The 19660-nt window shown below is 48.1% G+C and overlaps 1 protein-coding gene across 9 annotated transcripts in view; it reads left to right on the plus strand.

Moving 5' to 3' along the window:
* The window catches only part of MEIOB (meiosis specific with OB-fold), a 377950-nt gene that overhangs the window by 168213 nt on the left and 190077 nt on the right, over positions 1-19660 (plus strand). For 8 of the 9 annotated variants that reach the window (XM_063934973.1, XM_063934970.1, XM_063934967.1 and 5 more), the window contains exon 3: positions 18995-19052. In XM_063934973.1, coding sequence (XP_063791043.1) covers positions 18995-19052 — 58 coding nt within the window. The remainder of the gene's footprint in view (positions 1-18994; positions 19053-19660) is intronic. The other variant, XM_063934972.1, reaches the window with a different exon arrangement.

Consider the following 19660-nt stretch of genomic DNA (forward strand, 5'->3'; position numbering starts at 1 on the left):
TTTACAGTGAGTCCTGCTGGCAACAGGATCACTGCAACGAGGGACTTAGGGGAGAAGAAGTGAACTCACCTGCGTGCAGGATGGATTGGCTTCTTTGGCTACTGGACATTAGCTCCAGAGGGACGATCACAGGTACAGCCTGGATGGTCACCGGAGCCTCGCCGCCGGCCCCCTTGCAGATGCTGAAAAGAGAAGAAGGTCCAGAATCGGCGGCAGAAGACTCCTCAGTCTTCTTAAGGTAGCGCACAGCACTGCAGCTGTGCGCCATTGCTCTCAGCACACTTCACACGGCAGTCACTGAGGGTGCAGGGCGCTGGGAGGGGGGCGCCCTGGGAGGCAATGTAAACCTATTTTTTGGCAAAAAATACCTCACATATAGCCTCCGGGGGCTATATGGAGATATTTAACCCCTGCCAGAATCCGTTGAAGAGCGGGAGACGAGCCCGCCGAAAAAGGGGCGGGGCCTATCTCCTCAGCACACAGCGCCATTTTCCCTCACAGAAAGGCTGGAGGGAAGGCTCCCAGGCTCTCCCCTGCACTGCACTACAGAAACAGGGTTAAAACAGAGAGGGGGGGCACTAATTTGGCGTTAGAAATATATAAAAAGATGCTATAAGGGAAAACACTTATATAAGGTTGTCCCTATATAATTATAGCGTTTTTTGGTGTGTGCTGGCAAACTCTCCCTCTGTCTCTCCAAAGGGCTAGTGGGTCCTGTCCTCTATCAGAGCATTCCCTGTGTGTGTGCTGTGTGTCGGTACGTGTGTGTCGACATGTATGAGGATGATGTTGGTGAGGAGGCGGAGCAATTGCCTGTAATGGTGATGTCACTCTCTAGGGAGTCGACACCGGAATGGATGGCTTATTTAGGGAATTACGTGATAATGTCAACACGCTGCAAGGTCGGTTGACGACATGAGACGGCCGACAAACAATTAGTACCGGTCCAGACGTCTCAAAAACACCATCAGGGGTTTTAAAACGCCCGTTTACCTTAGTCGGTCGACACAGACACGGACACTGAATCCAGTGTCGACGGTGAATAAACAAACGTATTCCTTATTAGGGCCACACGTTAAGGGCAATGAAGGAGGTGTTACATATTTCTGATACTACAAGTACCACAAAAGAGGGTATTATGTGGGATGTGAAAAAACTACCTGTAGTTTTTCCTGAATCAGATAAATTAAATGAAGTGTGTGATGATGCGTGGGTTCCCCCCGATAGAAAATTATTGGCGGTATACCCTTTCCCGCCAGAAGTTAGGGCGCGTTGGGAAACACCCCTTAGGGTGGATAAGGCGCTCACACGCTTATCAAAAAATATCATATAAAAGTATATACACACATACTGGTGTTATACTGCGACCAGCGATCGCCTCAGCCTGGATGTGCAGAGCTGGGATGGCTTGGTCGGATTCCCTGACTAAAAATATTGATACCCTTGACAGGGACAGTATTTTATTGACTATAGAGCATTTAAAGGATGCATTTCTATATATGCGAGATGCACAGAGGGATATTTGCACTCTGGCATCAAGAGTAAGTGCGATGTCCATATCTGCCAGAAGATGTTTATGGACACGACAGTGGTCAGGTGATGCAGATTCCAGACGGCACAAAGGTGTATTGCCGTATAAAGGAAGAGGAGTTATTTGGGGTCGGTCCATCGGACCTGGTGGCCACGGCAACTGCTGGAAAATCCACCGTTTTTACCCTAAGTCACATCTCTGCAGAAAAAGACACCGTCTTTTCAGCCTCAGTCCTTTCGTCCCTATAAGAGTCATATTTGCCCAGGGATAGAGGAAAGGGAAGAAGACTGCAGCAGGCAGCCCATTCCCAGGAACAGAAGCTTTCCACCGCTTCTGCCAAGCTCTCAGCATGACGCTGGGAACGTACAGGACCCCTGGATCCTACAAGTAGTATCCCAGGGGTACAGATTGGAATGTCGAAACGTTTCCCCCTCGCAGGCTCCTGAAGTCTGCTTTACCAAGGTATCCCTCCGACAAGGAGGCAGTATGGGAAAAAATTCACAAGCTGTATTCCCAGCAGGTGATAATCAAATTACCCCTCCTACAACAAGGAAAGGGGTATTATTCCACACTATATTGTGGTACTGAAGCCAGAAGGCTAGGTGAGACCTATTCTAAATCTAAAAAAATTTGAACACTTACAAAGGTTCAAATCAAGATGGAGTCACTCAGAGCAGTGATAACGAACCAGGAAGAAGGGGACTATATAGTGTCCCGGGACATCAGGGATGCTTACCTCCATGTCCCAAATTTGCCCTTCTCACTAAGGGTACCTCAGGTTCGTGGTATAGAACTGTCACTGTCAGTTTCAGACGCTGCCGTTTGGATTGTCCAAGGCACCCCGGGTCTTTACCAAGGTAATGGCCGAAATGATGATTATTCTTCGAAGAAAAGGCGTCTTAATTACCCCTTACTTGGACGATCTCCTGATAAGGGCAAAGTCCAGGGAACAGTTGGAGGTCGGAGTAGCACTATCTCGGATACTGCTACAACAGCACGGATGGATTCTAAATATTCCAAAATCGCAGCTGATCCTGATGACACGTCTGCTGTGCCTAGGGATGATTCTGGACACAGTCCAGAAAAAGGTGTTTCTCCCGGAAGAGAAAGCCAGGGAGTTATCCGAGCTAGTCAAGAACCTCCTAAAACCAGGAAAAGTGTCAGTGCATCATTGCACAAGGGTCCTGGTAAAAATGGTGGCTTCCTACGAAGCAATTCCATTCGGCAGATTTCACGCAAGAACTTTTCAGTGGGATCTGCTGGACAAATGGTCCGGATCGCATCTTCAGATGCATCAGCGGATAACCCTATATCCAAGGACAAGGGTGTCTCTCCTGTGGTGGTTACAGAGTGCTCATCTTCTAGAGGGCCGCAGATTCGGCATTCAGGATTGGATGCTGGTGACCACGGAGGCCAGCCCGAGAGGCTGGGGAGCAGTCACACAAGGAAAAAATTTCCAGGGAGTGTGATCAAGTCTGGAGACTTTTCTCCACATAAATATACTGGAGCTAAGGGTAAATTTATAATGCTCTAAGCTTAGCAAGACCTCTGCTTCAAGGTCAGCCGGTATTGATCCAGTGGGAAAAACATCACGGCAGTCGCCCACGTAAACAGACAGGGCGGCACAAGAAGCAGGAGGGCAATGGCAAAAACTGCAAGGACTTTTCGCTGGGCGGAAAATCATGTGATAGCACTGTCAGCAGTGTTTCATTCCGGGAGTGGAAACTGGGAAGCAGACTTCCTTAGCAGGCACGACCTCCACCCGGGAGAGTGGAAACTTCATCGGGAAGTTTTTCCACATGATTGTGAACCGTTGGGAAATACCAAAGGTGGACATGATGGAGTCCCGTCTGAACAAAAAACGGGACAGGTATTGCGCCAGGTCAAGAGACCCTCAGGCAATAGCTGTGGACGTTCTGGTAACACCGTGGGTGTACCAGTCGGTGTATGTGTTCCCTCCTCTGCTTCTCATACCTAAGGTACTGAGAATTATAAGACGTAGAGGAGTAAGAACTATACTCATGGCTCCGGATTGGCCAAGAAGGACTTGGTACCCGGAACTTCAAGAGATGCTCGCAGAGGACTTATGGCCTCTGCCGCTAAGAAGGGACTTGTTTCAGCAAGTACCATGTCTGTTCCAAGACTTACCGCAGCTGCGTTTGACGGCATGGCGGTGGAACGCCGGATCCTAAGGGAAAAGGCATTCCGGAAGAGGTCATTCCTACCCTGGTCAAAGCCAGGAAGGAGGTGACCGCACAACATTATCACCACATGTGGCGAAAATATGTTGCGTGGTGTGAGGCCAGGAAGGCCCCACGAAGAAATTTCAACTCGGTCGATTCCTGCATTTCCTGCAAACAGGAGTGTCTATGGGCCTCAAATTGGGGCCCATTAAGGTTCAAATTTCGGCCCTGTCGATTTTCTTCCAGAAAGAATTGGCTTCAGTTCCTGAAGTCCAGAAGTTTGTCAAGGGAGTATTGCATATACAACCCCCTTTTGTGCCTCCAGTGGCACTGTGGGATCTCAACGTAGTTCTGGGATTCCTCAAATCACATTGGTTTAAAACCAGTCAAATCTGTGGATTTGAAGCATCTCACATGAAAAGTGACCATGCTCTTGGCCCTGGCCTGGGCCAGGCGAGTGTCAAATTGGTGGGTTTTTTCTCAAAAAAGCCCATATCTGTTTGTCCATTCGGACAGGGCAGAGCTGCGGACTCGTCCCCAGTTCTCTCCCTAAGGTGGTGTCAGTGTTTCACCTGAACCAGCTTATTGTGGTGCCTTGCGCCTACTAGGGACTTGGAGGACTCCAAGTTGCTGGATGTTGTCAGGGCCCTGAAAGTATAGGTTCCAGGACGGCTGGAGTCAGGAAAACTGACTTGCTGTTATCCTGTATGCACCCAACAAACTGGGTGCTCTTGCTTCTAAGCAGACTATTGCTAGTTGGATGTGTAATACAATTCAGCTTGCACATTCTGTGGCAGGCCTGCCACAGCCAAAATATGTAAATGCCCATTCCACAAGGAAGGTGGGCTCATCTTGGGCGGCTGCCCGAGGGGTCTCGGCTTTACAACTTTGCCGAGCGGCTATTTAGTCAGGGGCAAACACGTTTGTAAAATCCTACAAATTTGATACCCTGGCTAAGGAGGACCTGGAGTTCTCTCATTCGGTGCTGCAGAGTCATCCGCACTCTCCCGCCCGTTTGGGAGCTTTGGTATAATCCCCATGGTCCTTTCAGGAACCCCAGCATCCACTAGGACGATAGAGAAAATAAGAATTTACTTACCGATAATTCTATTTCTCGGAGTCCGTAGTGGATGCTGGGCGCCCATCCCAAGTGCGGATTATCTGCATTACTTGTACATAGTTACAAAAATCGGGTTATTATTGTTGTGAGCCATCTTTTCAGAGGCTCCGCTGTTATCATACTGTTAACTGGGTTCAGATCACAGGTTGTACAGTGTGATTGGTGTGGCTGGTATGAGTCTTACCCGGGATTCAAAATCCTTCCTTATTGTGTACGCTCGTCCGGGCACAGTATCCTAACTGAGGCTTGGAGGAGGGTCATAGGGGGAGGAGCCAGTGCACACCACCTGATCCTAAAGCTTTACTTTTTGTGCCCTGTCTCCTGCGGAGCCGCTATTCCCCATGGTCCTTTCAGGAACCCCAGCATCCACTACGGACTCCGAGAAATAGAATTATCGGTAAGTAAATTCTTATTTTTCCATTCGGACAGGGCAGAACTGCGGACTCGTCCCCAGTTTTTCCCTAAGGTGGTGTCAGCGTTTCACCTGAACCAGCCTATTGTGGTACCTGCGGCTAATAGGGACTTGGAGGACTCCAAGTTGCTAGATGTTGTCAGGGCCCTGATAATATATGTTTCCAGGACGGCTGGAGTCAGGAAAACTGACTCGCTGTTTATCCTGTATGCACCCAACAAACTGGGTGCTCCTGCTTCTAAGCAGACGATTGCTCGTTGGATTTGTAGTACAATTCAGCTTGCACATTCTGTGGCAGGCCTGCCACAGCCAAAATCTGTAAATGCCCATTCCACAAGGAAGGTGGGCTCATCTTGGGGCGACTGCCCAAGGGGTCTCGGCTTTACAACTTTGCCGAGCTGCTACTTGGTCAGGGGCAAACACGTTTGCAAAATTCTACAAATTTGATACCCTGGCTGAGGAGGACCTGGAGTTCTCTCATTCGGTGTTGCAGAGTCATCCGCACTCTCCCGCCCGTTTGGGAGCTTTGGTATAATCCCCATGGTCCTTACGGAGTCCCCAGCATCCACTTAGGACGTCAGAGAAAATAAGAATTTACTTACCGATAATTCTATTTCTCGTAGTCCGTAGTGGATGCTGGGCGCCCATCCCAAGTGCGGATTGTCTGCAATACTTGTACATAGTTATTGTTACAAAAATCGGGTTATTATTGTTGTGAGCCATCTTTTCAGAGGCTCCGCTGTTATCATGCTGTTAACTGGGTTCAGATCACAGGTTGTACAGTGTGATTGGTGTGGCTGGTATGAGTCTTACCCGGGATTCAAGATCCTTCCTTATTGTGTACGCTCGTCCGGGCACAGTATCCTAACTGAGGCTTGGAGGAGGGTCATAGGGGGAGGAGCCAGTGCACACCACCTGATCCTAAAGCTTTTACTTTTGTGCCCTGTCTCCTGCGGAGCCGCTATTCCCCATGGTCCTTACGGAGTCCCCAGCATCCACTACGGACTACGAGAAATAGAATTATCGGTAAGTAAATTCTTATTTTCCTATCTAATATACAGGAAAAAAACAGACACCCAACCGACTTCTCAAACATTTGAATTCCCCCCAAAGTTACTAGCTTATTTTGCTTTACTTACAAAATGAGTCGGGACCAGTGTCGGACTGGGGCATGTGGGGCCCACCGGAGGAATGCAGTGGTAGGGGCCCATGTTTATGGGTGTGGCCAGTCCACGGAGGGTTTGACTAGCCATTAGAGAGTGCAACGTCTGGGCCCCTTCATAAATATATACAGTAGATTCATCTGTTGCATGCATGATAATGTGCCAGATTAATAACAGCAATGCACTGTAGAAAATACACCATAGTCCTGTATAAGGTAACATATGTATGATGTATAATTCAAGTGCACAGTCTGGAACCTGATCCTTAGAGCAGGAGGTGGGCCTTCAGGCATGGCCGTAACTGGAAGGGGGGCCCTAAGGGGTCATGTACCCCGGGCGCGGGAGTTCAGGGGGCGCAGTAAACGCTGCCTGGCACCTAGACCGCTGCTCCTTCACTCCCACCCCCTGCGATTGCCTCCCCCGCAGCCGCGTATGCTGACCCGCTGCTGCTCGGTGTCCTCTGCTCTCCCGCCCGGCAGCACCTCCTGCCTCCCGCGTCCTCACTGGATAAAAGATGCGGCACAGAGCCCTGGCGGCGGCTGTGCGCGCATCGTCACCAATTGCCCCTGACATCCGGCACCCGCTCCAAGCCGCAAACGCTGGCCTCAATGCATGGAGGCAAAGGAACACACTCCACTCTCTACTGACTACTCCAGTGGTGAGTGGAGGTGTTATTTATGTATTTTTAGTTTTCTCTAACGTCCTAGTGGATGCTGGGGACTCCGTAAGGACCATGGGGAATAGACGGGCTCCGCAGGAGACAGGGCACTTTAAGAAAGAATTTGGATACTGGTGTGCTCTGGCTCCTCCCTCTATGTCCCTCCTCCAGACCTCAGTTTGAATCTGTGCCCGGACGAGCTGGGTACTGTTTAGTGAGCTCTCCTGAACTTGCTATAAGAAAGTATTTTGTTAGGTTTTTTTATTTTCAGGGAGCTCTGCTGGCAACAGACTCCCTGCATCGTGGGACTGAGGGGAGAGAAGCAGCCCTACTTTCTGAAGATAGGTCCTGCTTCTTAGGCTACTGGACACCATTAGCTCCAGAGGGATCGTACACAGGATCTCACCCTTTGTCGTCCGATCCCGGAGCCGCGCCGCCGTCCCCCTCGCAGAGCCGGAAGACAGAAGCCGGGTGTAAGAAGCAAGAAGACTTCAAAATCGGTGGCAGAAGACTCCAGTCTTCAAACTGAGGTAGCGCACAGCACTGCAGCTGTGCGCCATTGCTCCCACACTAAACCCACATACTCCGGTCACTGTAGGGTGCAGGGCGCAGGGGGGGGCGCCCTGGGCAGCAATTAGGACCTCTTGGCAAAAGTTGGGCATATATACAGTTGGGCACTGTATATATGCATGAGCCCCCGCCATAATTTTACACAGAAACGCGGGACAGAAGCCCGCCGCTGAGGGGGCGGGGCTTCTTCCTCAGCACTCACCAGCGCCATTTTCTCTCCACAGCTCCGCTGAGAGGAAGCTCCCCAGGTTCTCCCCTGCAGATTCACGGTAGAAGAGGGTAAAAAGAGAGGGGGGGGGGGGGCACATAAATTAGGAGCAAAAACATTATATACAGCAGCTACTGGGTTAACACTAAGTTACTGTGTGATTCCTGGGACATATAGCGCTGGGGTGTGTGCTGGCATACTCTCTCTCTGTCTCTCCAAAGGGCCTTGTGGGGGAACTGTCTTCAAAAAGAGCATCCACTGTGTGTGTGGTGTCGGTACGCTTGTGTCGACATGTTTGACGAGGAAGGCTATGTGGAAGCAGAGCGGGAGCAAATGAATGAGGTGTCTCCGCCGACGGCGCCGACACCTGATTGGATGGATATGTGGAAGGTTTTAAATGATGTTAATTCCTTGCATAAAAGGTTGGATAAAGCTGAAACCTTAGGACAGTCGGGGTCTCAGCCCATGCCTAATCCTATGTCGCAGAGGCCGTCAGGGTCTCAGAAGCGCCCACTATCCCAAATTGTTGACACAGATACCGACACGGATTCTGACTCCAGTGTCGACTATGATGATGCAAAGTTACAGCCTAAATTGGCTAAAGCTATACGTTATATGATTATAGCAATGAAGGAGGTGTTGCACATCACAGAGGAAACCCCAGTCCCTGACAAGAGGGTTCATATGTATGGGGAAAAAAGGCAGGAGGTGACCTTTCCCCCTTCACACGAGCTAAATGAGTTATGTGAAAAAGCTTGGGAATCTCCAGATAAAAAACTGCAGATTTCCAAACGGATGCTTATGGCGTATACTTTCCCGCCAACGGACAGGCTACGCTGGGAAGCCTCCCCTAGGGTGGACAAAGCTCTAACACGCTTATCCAAGAAGGTGGCCCTACCGTCACAGGATACGGCCACCCTAAAAGATGCTGCGGATAGAAAGCAAGAGGGTACCCTGAAGTCCATTTATACACATTCAGGTACCCTACTAAGGCCGGCAATTGCGTCGGCCTGGGTGTGTAGTGCTGTAGCAGCATGGACGGATACCTTGTCTGAGGATCTGGATACCTTGGACAAGGATACTATATTAATAACCCTGGGGCATATAAAAGACGCTGTCCTGTATATGAGAGATGCTCAAAGAGACATTAGCCTACTGGGCTCTAGAATAAATGCAATGTCGATTTCTGCCAGAAGGGTCCTGTGGACTCGGCAATGGACAGGCGATGCCGACTCAAAAAGGCACATGGAGGTTTTACCTTACAAGGGTGAGGAATTGTTTGGGGAGGGTCTCTCGGACCTGGTCTCCACAGCTACTGCTGGAAAGTCAAATTTTTTGCCATATGTTCCCTCACAACCTAAGAAAGCACCGTATTACCAAATGCAGTCCTTTTGTTCACAAAAAGGCAAGAAAGTCCGAGGTGCGTCCTTTCTTGCCAGAGGCAAGGTTAGAGGAAAGAAGCTGCACAACAGCTAGTTCCCAGGAACAGAAGTCCTCCCCGGCTTCCACTAAATCCACCGCAGGACGCTGGGGCTCCACAGGCGGAGCTAGGCCTGGTGGGGGCGCGTCTCCGAAATTTCAGCCACAAGTGGGTTCACTCCCAGGTGGATCCCTGGGCAATAGAGATTGTGTCTCAGGGATACAAGCTGGAATTCGAGGAGATGCCCCCTCACCGATACCTCAAATCGGCCCTGCCAGCTTCCCCCTTAGAGAGGGAAATAGTGTTAGCTGCAATTCACAAATTGTATCTTCAGCAGGTGGTGGTCAAGGTTCCCCTCCTTCAACAAGGAAAGGGTTATTATTCGACCATGTTTGTGGTACCGAAACCGGACGGTTCGGTCAGACCCATATTGAACTTAAAATCCCTGAACATATACCTGAAAAGGTTCAAGTTCAAGATGGAATCGCTCAGAGCGGTCATCGCAAGCCTGGAAGGGGGGGATTTTATGGTGTCTCTGGACATAAAGGATGCATACCTTCATGTCCCCGTTTATCCACCTCATCAGGCGTACCTCAGATTTGTGGTACAGGATGGTCATTACCAATTCCAGACGTTGCCGTTTGGTCTCTCCACGGCACCAAGAATATTTACCAAGGTAATGGCGGAAATGATGGTGCTCCTGCGAAAGCAGGGGGTCACAATTATCCCATACTTGGACGATCTCCTCATAAAGGCGAGCTCCAGAGAGCAGTTGCTGATCAGCGTAGCACGCTCTCGGGAAGTGTTACAACAGCACGGCTGGATTCTAAATATTCCGAAGTCGCAGTTGATTCCTACGACTCGTCTGCCCTTCCTGGGCATGATTCTGGACACAGACCAGAAGAGGGTTTATCTCCCGATGGAGAAGGCTCAGGAGCTCATGACACTGGTCAGAGACCTATTAAAACCAAAACAGGTGTCGGTGCATCACTGCACACGAGTCCTGGGAAAGACGGTGACATCATACGAGGCCATTCCCTTCGGCAGGTTCCATGCGAGGACCTTTCAATGGGATCTGTTGGACAAGTGGTCCGGATCACATCTTCAGATGCACCGGCTGATCACCCTATCCCCCAGGGCCAGGGTGTCTCTCCTGTGGTGGCTGCAGAGTGCTCACCTTCTCGAGGGCCGCAGATTTGGCATTCAGGACTGGGTCCTGGTGACCAGTGATGCAAGCCTCCGAGGGTGGGGGGCAGTCACACAGGGAAGAAATTTCCAAGGTCTGTGGTCAAGTCAGGAGACTTGCCTTCACATCAATATCCTGGAACTAAGGGCCATATACAACGCCCTACATCAAGCGGAGACCCTGCTTCGCGACCAACCGGTTCTGATTCAGTCAGACAACATCACCGCAGTGGCTCATGTAAACCGCCAAGGCGGCACAAGGAGCAGGGTGGCGATGGCGGAAGCCACCAGAATTCTTTGCTGGGCGGAAAATCACGTAAGCGCACTGTCAGCAGTGTTCATTCCGGGAGTGGACAACTAGGAAGCAGACTTCCTCAGCAGGCACGACCTCCACCCGGGAGAGTGGGGACTTCATCAAGAAGTCTTCACGCAAATTGCAAGTCGGTGGGAACTGCCACAGGTGGACATGATGGCATCCCGCCTCAACAAAAAGCTACAGAGGTATTGCGCCAGGTCAAGAGACCCTCAGGCGATAGCTGTAGACGCACTAGTGACACCGTGGGTGTTCCAGTCGGTTTATGTATTTCCTCCTCTTCCTCTCATACCCAAGGTGCTGAGAATCATAAGAAAAAGTGGAGTGAGAACAATACTCATTGTTCCGGATTGGCCAAGAAGGACATGGTATCCAGATCTGCAAGAAATGCGCACAGAGGACCCATGGCCTCTGCCTCTAAGACAGGACTTGTTGCAACATGGGCCCTGTCTGTTCCAAGACTTACCGCGGCTGCGTTTGACGGCATGGCGGTTGAACACCGGATCCTAGCAGGAAAAGGCATTCCGGATGAAGTTATTCCTACGCTGATAAAGGCTAGGAAGGACGTGACGGCTAAACATTATCACCGTATATGGCGAAAAATATGTTGCTTGGTGTGAGGCCAGGAATGCCCCAACGGAGGAATTCCAGCTGGGCCGTTTCCTTTACTTCCTACAGGCGGGAGTGACTTTGGGCCTAAAATTGGGTTCCATTAAGGTCCAGATTTCGGCCCTGTCTATTTTCTTTCAAAAAGAACTGGCTTCTCTGCCTGAAGTGCAGACGTTTGTAAAGGGAGTGCTGCATATTCAGCCTCCTTTTGTGCCTCCAGTGGCACCTTGGGATCTGAACGTGGTGTTGAGTCTCCTGAAGTCACACTGGTTTGAACCACTTAAAACCGTGGAGTTAAAATATCTCACGTGGAAGGTGGTCATGCTATTAGCCTTGGCTTCGGCTAGGCGTGTGTCAGAATTAGCAGCTTTATCGCATAAAAGCCCCTATCTGGTTTTCCATATGGACAGAGCAGAATTGAGGACCCGTCCACAATTTCTGCCTAAGGTGGTGTCATCTTTTCATATGATCCAACCTATTGTGGTGCCTGTGGCTACTTGTGACTTGGAGGATTCCGAGTTACTAGATGTGGTCAGAGCTTTGAAGGTTTATGTAGCCAGAACAGCTAGAGTCAGGAAAACTGAGTCGCTGTTTATCCTGTATGCACCCAACAAGCTGGGTGCTCCTGCTTCAAAGCAGACTATTGCTCGCTGGATCTGTAGCACGTTTCAGCAGGCTCATTCTGCGGCAGGATTGCCGCTGCCAAAATCAGTAAAGGCCCACTCCACAAGGAAGGTGGGCTCTTCTTGGGCGGCTGCCCGAGGGGTCTCGGCATTACAGCTTTGCCGAGTAGCTACTTGGTCAGGTTCAAACACTTTTGCAAAGTTCTACAAATTTGATACCCTGGCTGAGGAGGACCTTGTGTTTGCTCATTCAGTGCTGCAGAGTCATCCGCACTCTCCCGCCCGTTTGGGAGCTTTGGTATAATCCCCATGGTCCTTACGGAGTCCCCAGCATCCACTAGGACGTTAGAGAAAATAAGATTTTACTTACCGGTAAATCTATTTCTCGTAGTCCGTAGTGGATGCTGGGCGCCCGTCCCAAGTGCGGACTTCTTCTGCAATACTTGTATATAGTTATTGCTTGCATAAGGGTTATGTTATGGTGCATCAGGGTTGATCTGATGCTCTGTTGTTGTTCATACTGTTAACTGGGTAAGTTTATCACAAGTTATACGGTGTGATTGGTGTGGCTGGTATGAGTCTTGCCCTGGATTCCAAAATCCTTTCCTTGTACTGTCAGCTCTTCCGGGCACAGTTTCTCTAACTGAGGTCTGGAGGAGGGACATAGAGGGAGGAGCCAGAGCACACCAGAGTCTAAATTCTTTCTTAAAGTGCCCTGTCTCCTGCGGAGCCCGTCTATTCCCCATGGTCCTTACGGAGTCCCCAGCATCCACTACGGACTACGAGAAATAGATTTACCGGTAAGTAAAATCTTATTATTTATTTCCTGTATATATATATATATATATATATATATATATATATATATATATAAATTCCATATGCCACATAGCAATACATATTAATTACCTAGATCACTCATACAAAAAAACACTAGTGAAGATAGATAAAATCTAGATAAAGTATAAATATAGTTATATAGAAGGGTCAGACCCTTCTCTATAACTATATTTATACTTTATCTAGATTTTATCTATCTTCACTAGTGCTTTTTTGTATGAGTGATCTAGGTAATTATTATGTATTGCTATGTGGGATATGGAATTCTAGTACTGTAATGTTTCATGACATACATCCTATATTGTACTGCAGCTATCTGATTTGTTTAACTGGTCACTATGGTGATGGGGTTTGGGTGGACGTGACGGCGGATAGCTGCTACGTCATCATGAAGCGTCCCGCTCCGGCAGGCGGGAGAAACATTCACAGCGGTGGGGGATTTAAGGTGAGAGATTTTTCATTCTGTTTGTATAATCACGACAATTTATAATGAATTGAAACGTTGATCTATTCCTACGGATTGTGGCAATTTATTTACCTGTATTTACAATGCTTTGAGTGCCGCTTCTCTGCAACGATTCTATAGCCCATTTGGCTGTGAGGGCACCGGGCGTGAAGTCTCTGTTTGTTGGAGTGCCGGACATCTTACCAATGTATTTGTGTATATATATGTATGTGTGTATATATATATATATATATATATATATATATATATATATATATATATATACACACTGCTCAAAAAAATAAAGGGAACACTTAAACAACACAATGTAACTCCAAGTCAATCACACTTCTGTGAAATCAAACTGTCCACTTAGGAAGCAACACTGATTGACAATCAACTTCACATGCTGTTGTGCAAATGGAATAGATAACAGGTGGAAATTATAGGCAATTAGCAAGACACCCCCAATAAAGGAGTTGTTCTGCAGGTGGTGACCACAGACCACTTCTCAGCTCCTATGCTTTCTGGCTGATGTTTTGGTCACTTTTGAAAGCTGGCGGTGCTTTCACTCTAGTGGTAGCATGAGACGGAGTCTACAACCCACACAAGTGGCTCAGGTAGTGCAACTCATCCAGGATGGCACATCAATGCGAGCTGTGGCAAGAAGGTTTGCTGTGTCTGTCAGCGTAGAGTCCAGAGCATGGAGGCGCTACCAGGAGACAGGCCAGTACATCAGGAGACGTGGAGGAGGCCGTAGGAGGGCAACAACCCAGCAGCAGGACTGCTATTTCCGCCTTTGTGCAAGGAGGAACAGGAGGAGCACTGCCAGAGTCCTGCAAAATGACCTCGAGCAAGCCACAAATGTGCACGTGTCTACTCAAACGTTCAGAAACAGACTCCATGAGGGCCCGACGTCCACAGGTGGGGGTTGTGCTTACAGCCCAACACGGTGCAGGACGTTTGGCATTTGCCAGAGAACACCAAGATTGGCAAATTCGCCACTGAGCCCTGTGCTCTTCACAGATGAAAGCAGGTTCTCACTGAGCACATGTGATAGACGTGACAGAGTCTGGAGACGCCAAGGAGAATGTTCTGCTGCCTGCAACATCCTCCAGCATGACCGGTTTGGCAGTGGGTCAGTAATGGTGTGGGGTGGCATTTCTTTGGGGGGCCGCACAGCCCTCCATGTGCTCGCCAGAGGTAGCCTGACTGCCATTAGGTACCGAGATGAGATCCTCAGACCCCTTGTGAGACCATATGCTGGTGCGGTTGGCCCTGGGTTCCTCCTAATGCAAGACAATGCTAGACCTCATGTGGCTGGAGTGTGTCAGCAGTTCCTGCAAGACGAAGGCATTGATGCTATGGACTGGCCCGCCCGTTCCCCAGACCTGAATCCAATTGAGCACATCTGGGACATCATGTCTCGCTCCATCCACCGGATGCTTTAGTCCAGGTCTGGGAGGAGATCCCTCAGGAGACCATCCGCCACCTCATCAGGAGCATGCCCAGGCGTTGTAGGGAGGTCATACAGGCACGTGGAGGCTACTGAGCCTCATTTTGACTTGTTTTAAGGACATTACATCAAAGTTGGATCAGCCTATAGTGTGTTTTTCCACTTTAATTTTGAGTGTGACACCAAATCCAGACCTCCATGGGTTAATACATTTGATTTCCATTGATAATTTTTGTGTGATTTTGTTGTCAGCACATTCAACTATGTAAAGAACAAAGTATTTAATAAGAATATTTCATTCATTCAGATCTAGGATGTGTTATTTTAGTGTTCCCTTTATTTTTTTGAGCAGTGTATATATATATATATATATATATATATATATATATATATATATATATATACACACACACACGTGTTAATGAAGGGCACTATTGTGCAGTGTAATGAGATTAAGGGTGCACTACTGTGCGGCGTAGTTTTGTAATTTTGGCAGTGGGGCCCACCGGTGGTTTCCCCTGTACCCCTGTGGGCCAGTCCAAGCCTGGTTGGGACCAATGTACAATATGGTCGCTGGTGTGCTACATACTTTGCTAGACACAAACAAGCTCAGCAACCAGTAGATATGGCACATGGTTATGCAGTGACTGTGGAGTGCACACCATTGGTGTCATTTTGTCTTCCAGGGTTATATATGACTTGGAAAAATTTTCTTCACTCAAAGACACAGCAAGTCCTGCACCATACTTGGTCAAACATTATGCCCAATAACGCATCTAAAGCATCTATGGGTGGACATGGGTGCAGTATTGTCCATAGCGGTATCCGGACTCCAGGTCAACACCAAAAAGGTCGACACACCTCGACATGGACAAAAGGTCGACATGAGTTTTTCACAATTTTTTTACATTTTTGAACTTTTCCATACTTTACGATCCATGTGGACTACAATTAGGAACGGTAACCTGTGCCGTGGGCAGCGGTAGCGGAGCGAGGCACCTTGTACGAAGTATGGCGAGCCATGCGTGGGGACGCTGTGCACTAATTGGGGTTCCCGGTCACTCTACGAAGATAACGGCACCAAAAAACATAAAAAACTCATGTCGACTTTTTTCCAAGTCGACAATTTGTGTCGACCTAAGGTGTGTCAACCTTTATGGTGTCGACCTGGAGTCCCATACCCGTCCATAGCATATGTTTCACCAATCCAAGCTGGATGTTTTTGCACTTTCTAAGAATATAACTGATCTGTACGTTAAAATGCAGCCAAAGGCAGATTAGAGCTAAGCTCCCTACTCCTGTGGGAATTTTACACTGGGCTCCCTGCAGGGGTGAAGGTGCAGAGGAGGAGGAGTTTCAGACATAGGGCAGAATTTGCATTAAGTGTCCAACTCTAGCAGAGTCTTTATTTCCCCAACACTCATCCAGAAAAAAGGATATAAGGCAAGTATAAAAATGCATTATAACTACATATCTCTTTTTGACATTTAATCTTAAGGCACCCATCGGGACGAGAAATCGGATGAAAAGTGGCAAATCGCAGGTCAATCCGATGTGCGGTCCCGTGCTCATTGGATCGGAGCCTGTGGATCGCAGAGGCTGCACTATAGATTTCTCGGAGGGGGCGGGCTCCGGCATCCTTGGCTGGGATCGCATACGATACACCGTATGCAAAAAAAATGCATAGGATGTATCATATGCGATCCTGCCACCAGGGGAGCTGCCGAGCAGTTCAAGGGCAACGTATGCGACTTCTCCCCTCTGAGAAATCGCAATAGTGTATGGCCACCATTAGAGTATCATTAAGCACAGAAGGGCCAACCCAGTACAAGCCAAGAGTGACATGATCACTGTGCAGTTTGGCTACATTCATTGTAAGCTTTTGTTACAAAATAATGGAGTTCTGTACGAGCACTCTTGATGTACATCAGTGATTCACACCCTAAACAGTCCTAAAACAACCTTGGCACTACCTCATCACTCAGATTTCTCCAAGATGCCCCTCACTTGCTCTACAAGTCCACCACATGCCACCAGATATTAGATAGGTATCAGGGGCCATGGCCAATGGACTGGGCGCGGTTTTTCCCTTTTATTGGAATACAGTGTGCATTCTAATGGTCATAATCCTGACCATCGGAATACTTGAAGTGGGGTCCAAACGGGTGAAAATGCAGACAACTTGAAACAGTAAGTACGAGAGTTAAGGTTAGAGTTATTAATTAGGCTGTGGTTGTGGGGAGGTTAGGCTTCCAAAGGGGACGGTTAGGTTTAGGCTGCAGGTCAACTGGGTGGGGGTGGGGAGGTGAGGGTATGGGATGGGTGGCTTAAGTTTGGGATTAGGGTTAGCCGTAAAGTATTTACTAAAGATTGCCAGCATTTTCACCATCAGGGTCCTGCTGCCGCCATTCCGACGGTCGATATCCTGACTGCTGGGATTCCGTACCCAACCCCTTTTAAGTTCCATTGTGTGTGATAATACCATTGTGTAGGGTAAGGGCAGTGGGGGTGGTATTCATGTGACCGGCGGTCGGGAGACCGACAGTCACATGACCTCCTCCACCATCCCGACGGCTCACTATCCCGATGGTCGGCATGCCGACCAACAGGGACTATTCCCACTCGTGGGTGTCCACGACACCCATAGAGTGGGAATAGAACCCGTGCGAGCCCGCAGCGAGCCCGCAAGGGGCTTGCTGCACTCGCCCCTCCCCGCCGGGATCCCGGCGTCGGTAAGTGGACCGGCGGTCTCCTGACCGCCGGTCAGCCGTACTACACCCGGGCAGTGGTGGTATTGTTACGCTTCCTCTTCACTCCCGTTTCCAACAGAGCCCAATGCATGCCACTTCTAAAATATTTTCTCACATGCCCTTAGAACCCCACAAGCCCTCAAAGCCTACATGTAGTTCAACCCTCTCACATGAGAGTGAGATCTCCTCACATAGGATCTAATTCTGATCTCTAAGCACAGATGCAAATGGAGTGTTTTTACATATAGCGCAGAAGCAAATTTATGTCCTACTCTAAGCCGGATGGAAGTTGGCCAGATCTGTCTTTCCATTAAATAGGTAATTTCTGAGGCGTTTCAGATCTGTGTATGAAAAGCTTTGTGTGTATGGCTAAGGGAAGCCTGTATCTGACATATCTCTTGCATGGGGTGATCAAAGCTGAGGTTGCTGATGAAGGCTCGCTGGGATGTAGTTGACAAGATGCTGGCGATTAGAAGACCGGCATCGGAATCCCGACACTGCTAAGAATCCCGACGTCATAATCCATACGGTCGCAATCCCGATTGTAAATATCGTGGGAGGGGGGGTTAGGGTTAGACTGGGGGAGGGAAGGTTAGGGTTAGGCTGCGGGATAGTTAGGGTTAGGCATCGGGAGGGAAGGGTTAGGGTTAGGCTGCGAGTAGGGAGGGTTAGGGGTAAAGTTAACCTACTTACCTAACTGCGTCGAGATTCTAACCGTCGGGATGCCGCTGTCGGTATTCTGAAGGCAGGCATCCTGACTATCGGCATCCCGGCTCGCCGATTCTTTGTTACATATCACTAATTTGCATAGTATAATATGCTATAAGGGTACATAAAGAACATTTTCTGTTAAAGACGAGGACAGAGCACAACGTTTAAGCTGCACTTAAAGCTTCTGTTAAATACCACCATGTGTATGCCCTTATAGTTAGGTGTTACTACTGCCTTTAAGATATTATGTTCTGCCGTTTGTAACTAAACCAACAATTATGCTGTAACAGAGCAAGACCTGACATATATGCTATATATTGGCCCTTTATAAATGAAGCACAATGAGGTCATCATATTTAAAAGCACTTACAACAATCTGCAGTGTTCTAGCTGTTAACAGGGGATTTTATGTTTTACAATAATTTAGAATGTCATATGAAAACTTTTACAAATTACCATAGAGTTACAGGAAATTCAGACACTAAAAGAAACGTTCTCCATTGAAGGTTAGTTAGTTTGTCCAATTTAATGATTAAGTGAAATGAGAAAGAAAAAAAAAAACAGTGTAGTATTACATTCCACAAATGTCAGCTTTTGTGCCTAGTGTTTGCAATAGTTTCCATAAAATCTAATAGTGCATTGTACAAATTTACTGGGTGGTGTGGAGCAAGCATAGTTGCATAATTGCTATTCAGAAAAATGTGTACTTTAACTAGTGGGGTATAAGACCATGAAATTTAATTTTCTAACTACATCTGTGTTCTATTTGTATACAGCATACCATTTTTATTTTTCAGAGTATAATAGGCATTGTAATTGGGAAAACAGATGTCAAAGGATTTCCAGACCGAAAAAGTTAAGCCTGCTTTATTATTTCTTGAGAGCTTGGAGTGTTGCATGTTAGTTATTTTGTTGTTTTTTCTAGAGGAATTAAAGTTGTGTAAGTGATTAATTTGAATTCATGTGAACAAATTACTTAATTCTTTGGAGGAAATCTACAGTATGCAGTTTTACTTCTGTTCGTCATTGTTACTTTATGTACTGTAAAGTATAGTTGCTGACATCATTCGAGTAAAATGAACTTACTTTGGGGGTCATTCCGAGTTGTTCGCTCGCAAGCGAATTTTAGCAGATTTGCTCATGCTAAGCCGCCGCCTACTGGGAGTGAATCTTAGCATCTTAAAATTGCGAACGAAGTATTCGCAATATTGCGATTACACACCTCGTAGCAGTTTCTGAGTAGCTCCAGACTTACTCGGCATCTGCGATCATTTCACAGCTTGTCGTTCCTAGTTTGACGTCACAAACACACCCAGCGTTCGCCCAGACACTCCTCCGTTTCTCCGGCCACTCCTGCGTTTTTTCCGGAAACGGTAGCGTTTTTTCCGACACGCCCATAAAACGGCCTGTTTCCGCCCAGTAACACCCATTTCCTGTCAATCACATTACGATCGCCAGAGCGA

Source organism: Pseudophryne corroboree, chromosome 7 (genome assembly GCF_028390025.1).
Source record: "Pseudophryne corroboree isolate aPseCor3 chromosome 7, aPseCor3.hap2, whole genome shotgun sequence".
NCBI lineage: Eukaryota > Metazoa > Chordata > Amphibia > Anura > Myobatrachidae > Pseudophryne > Pseudophryne corroboree.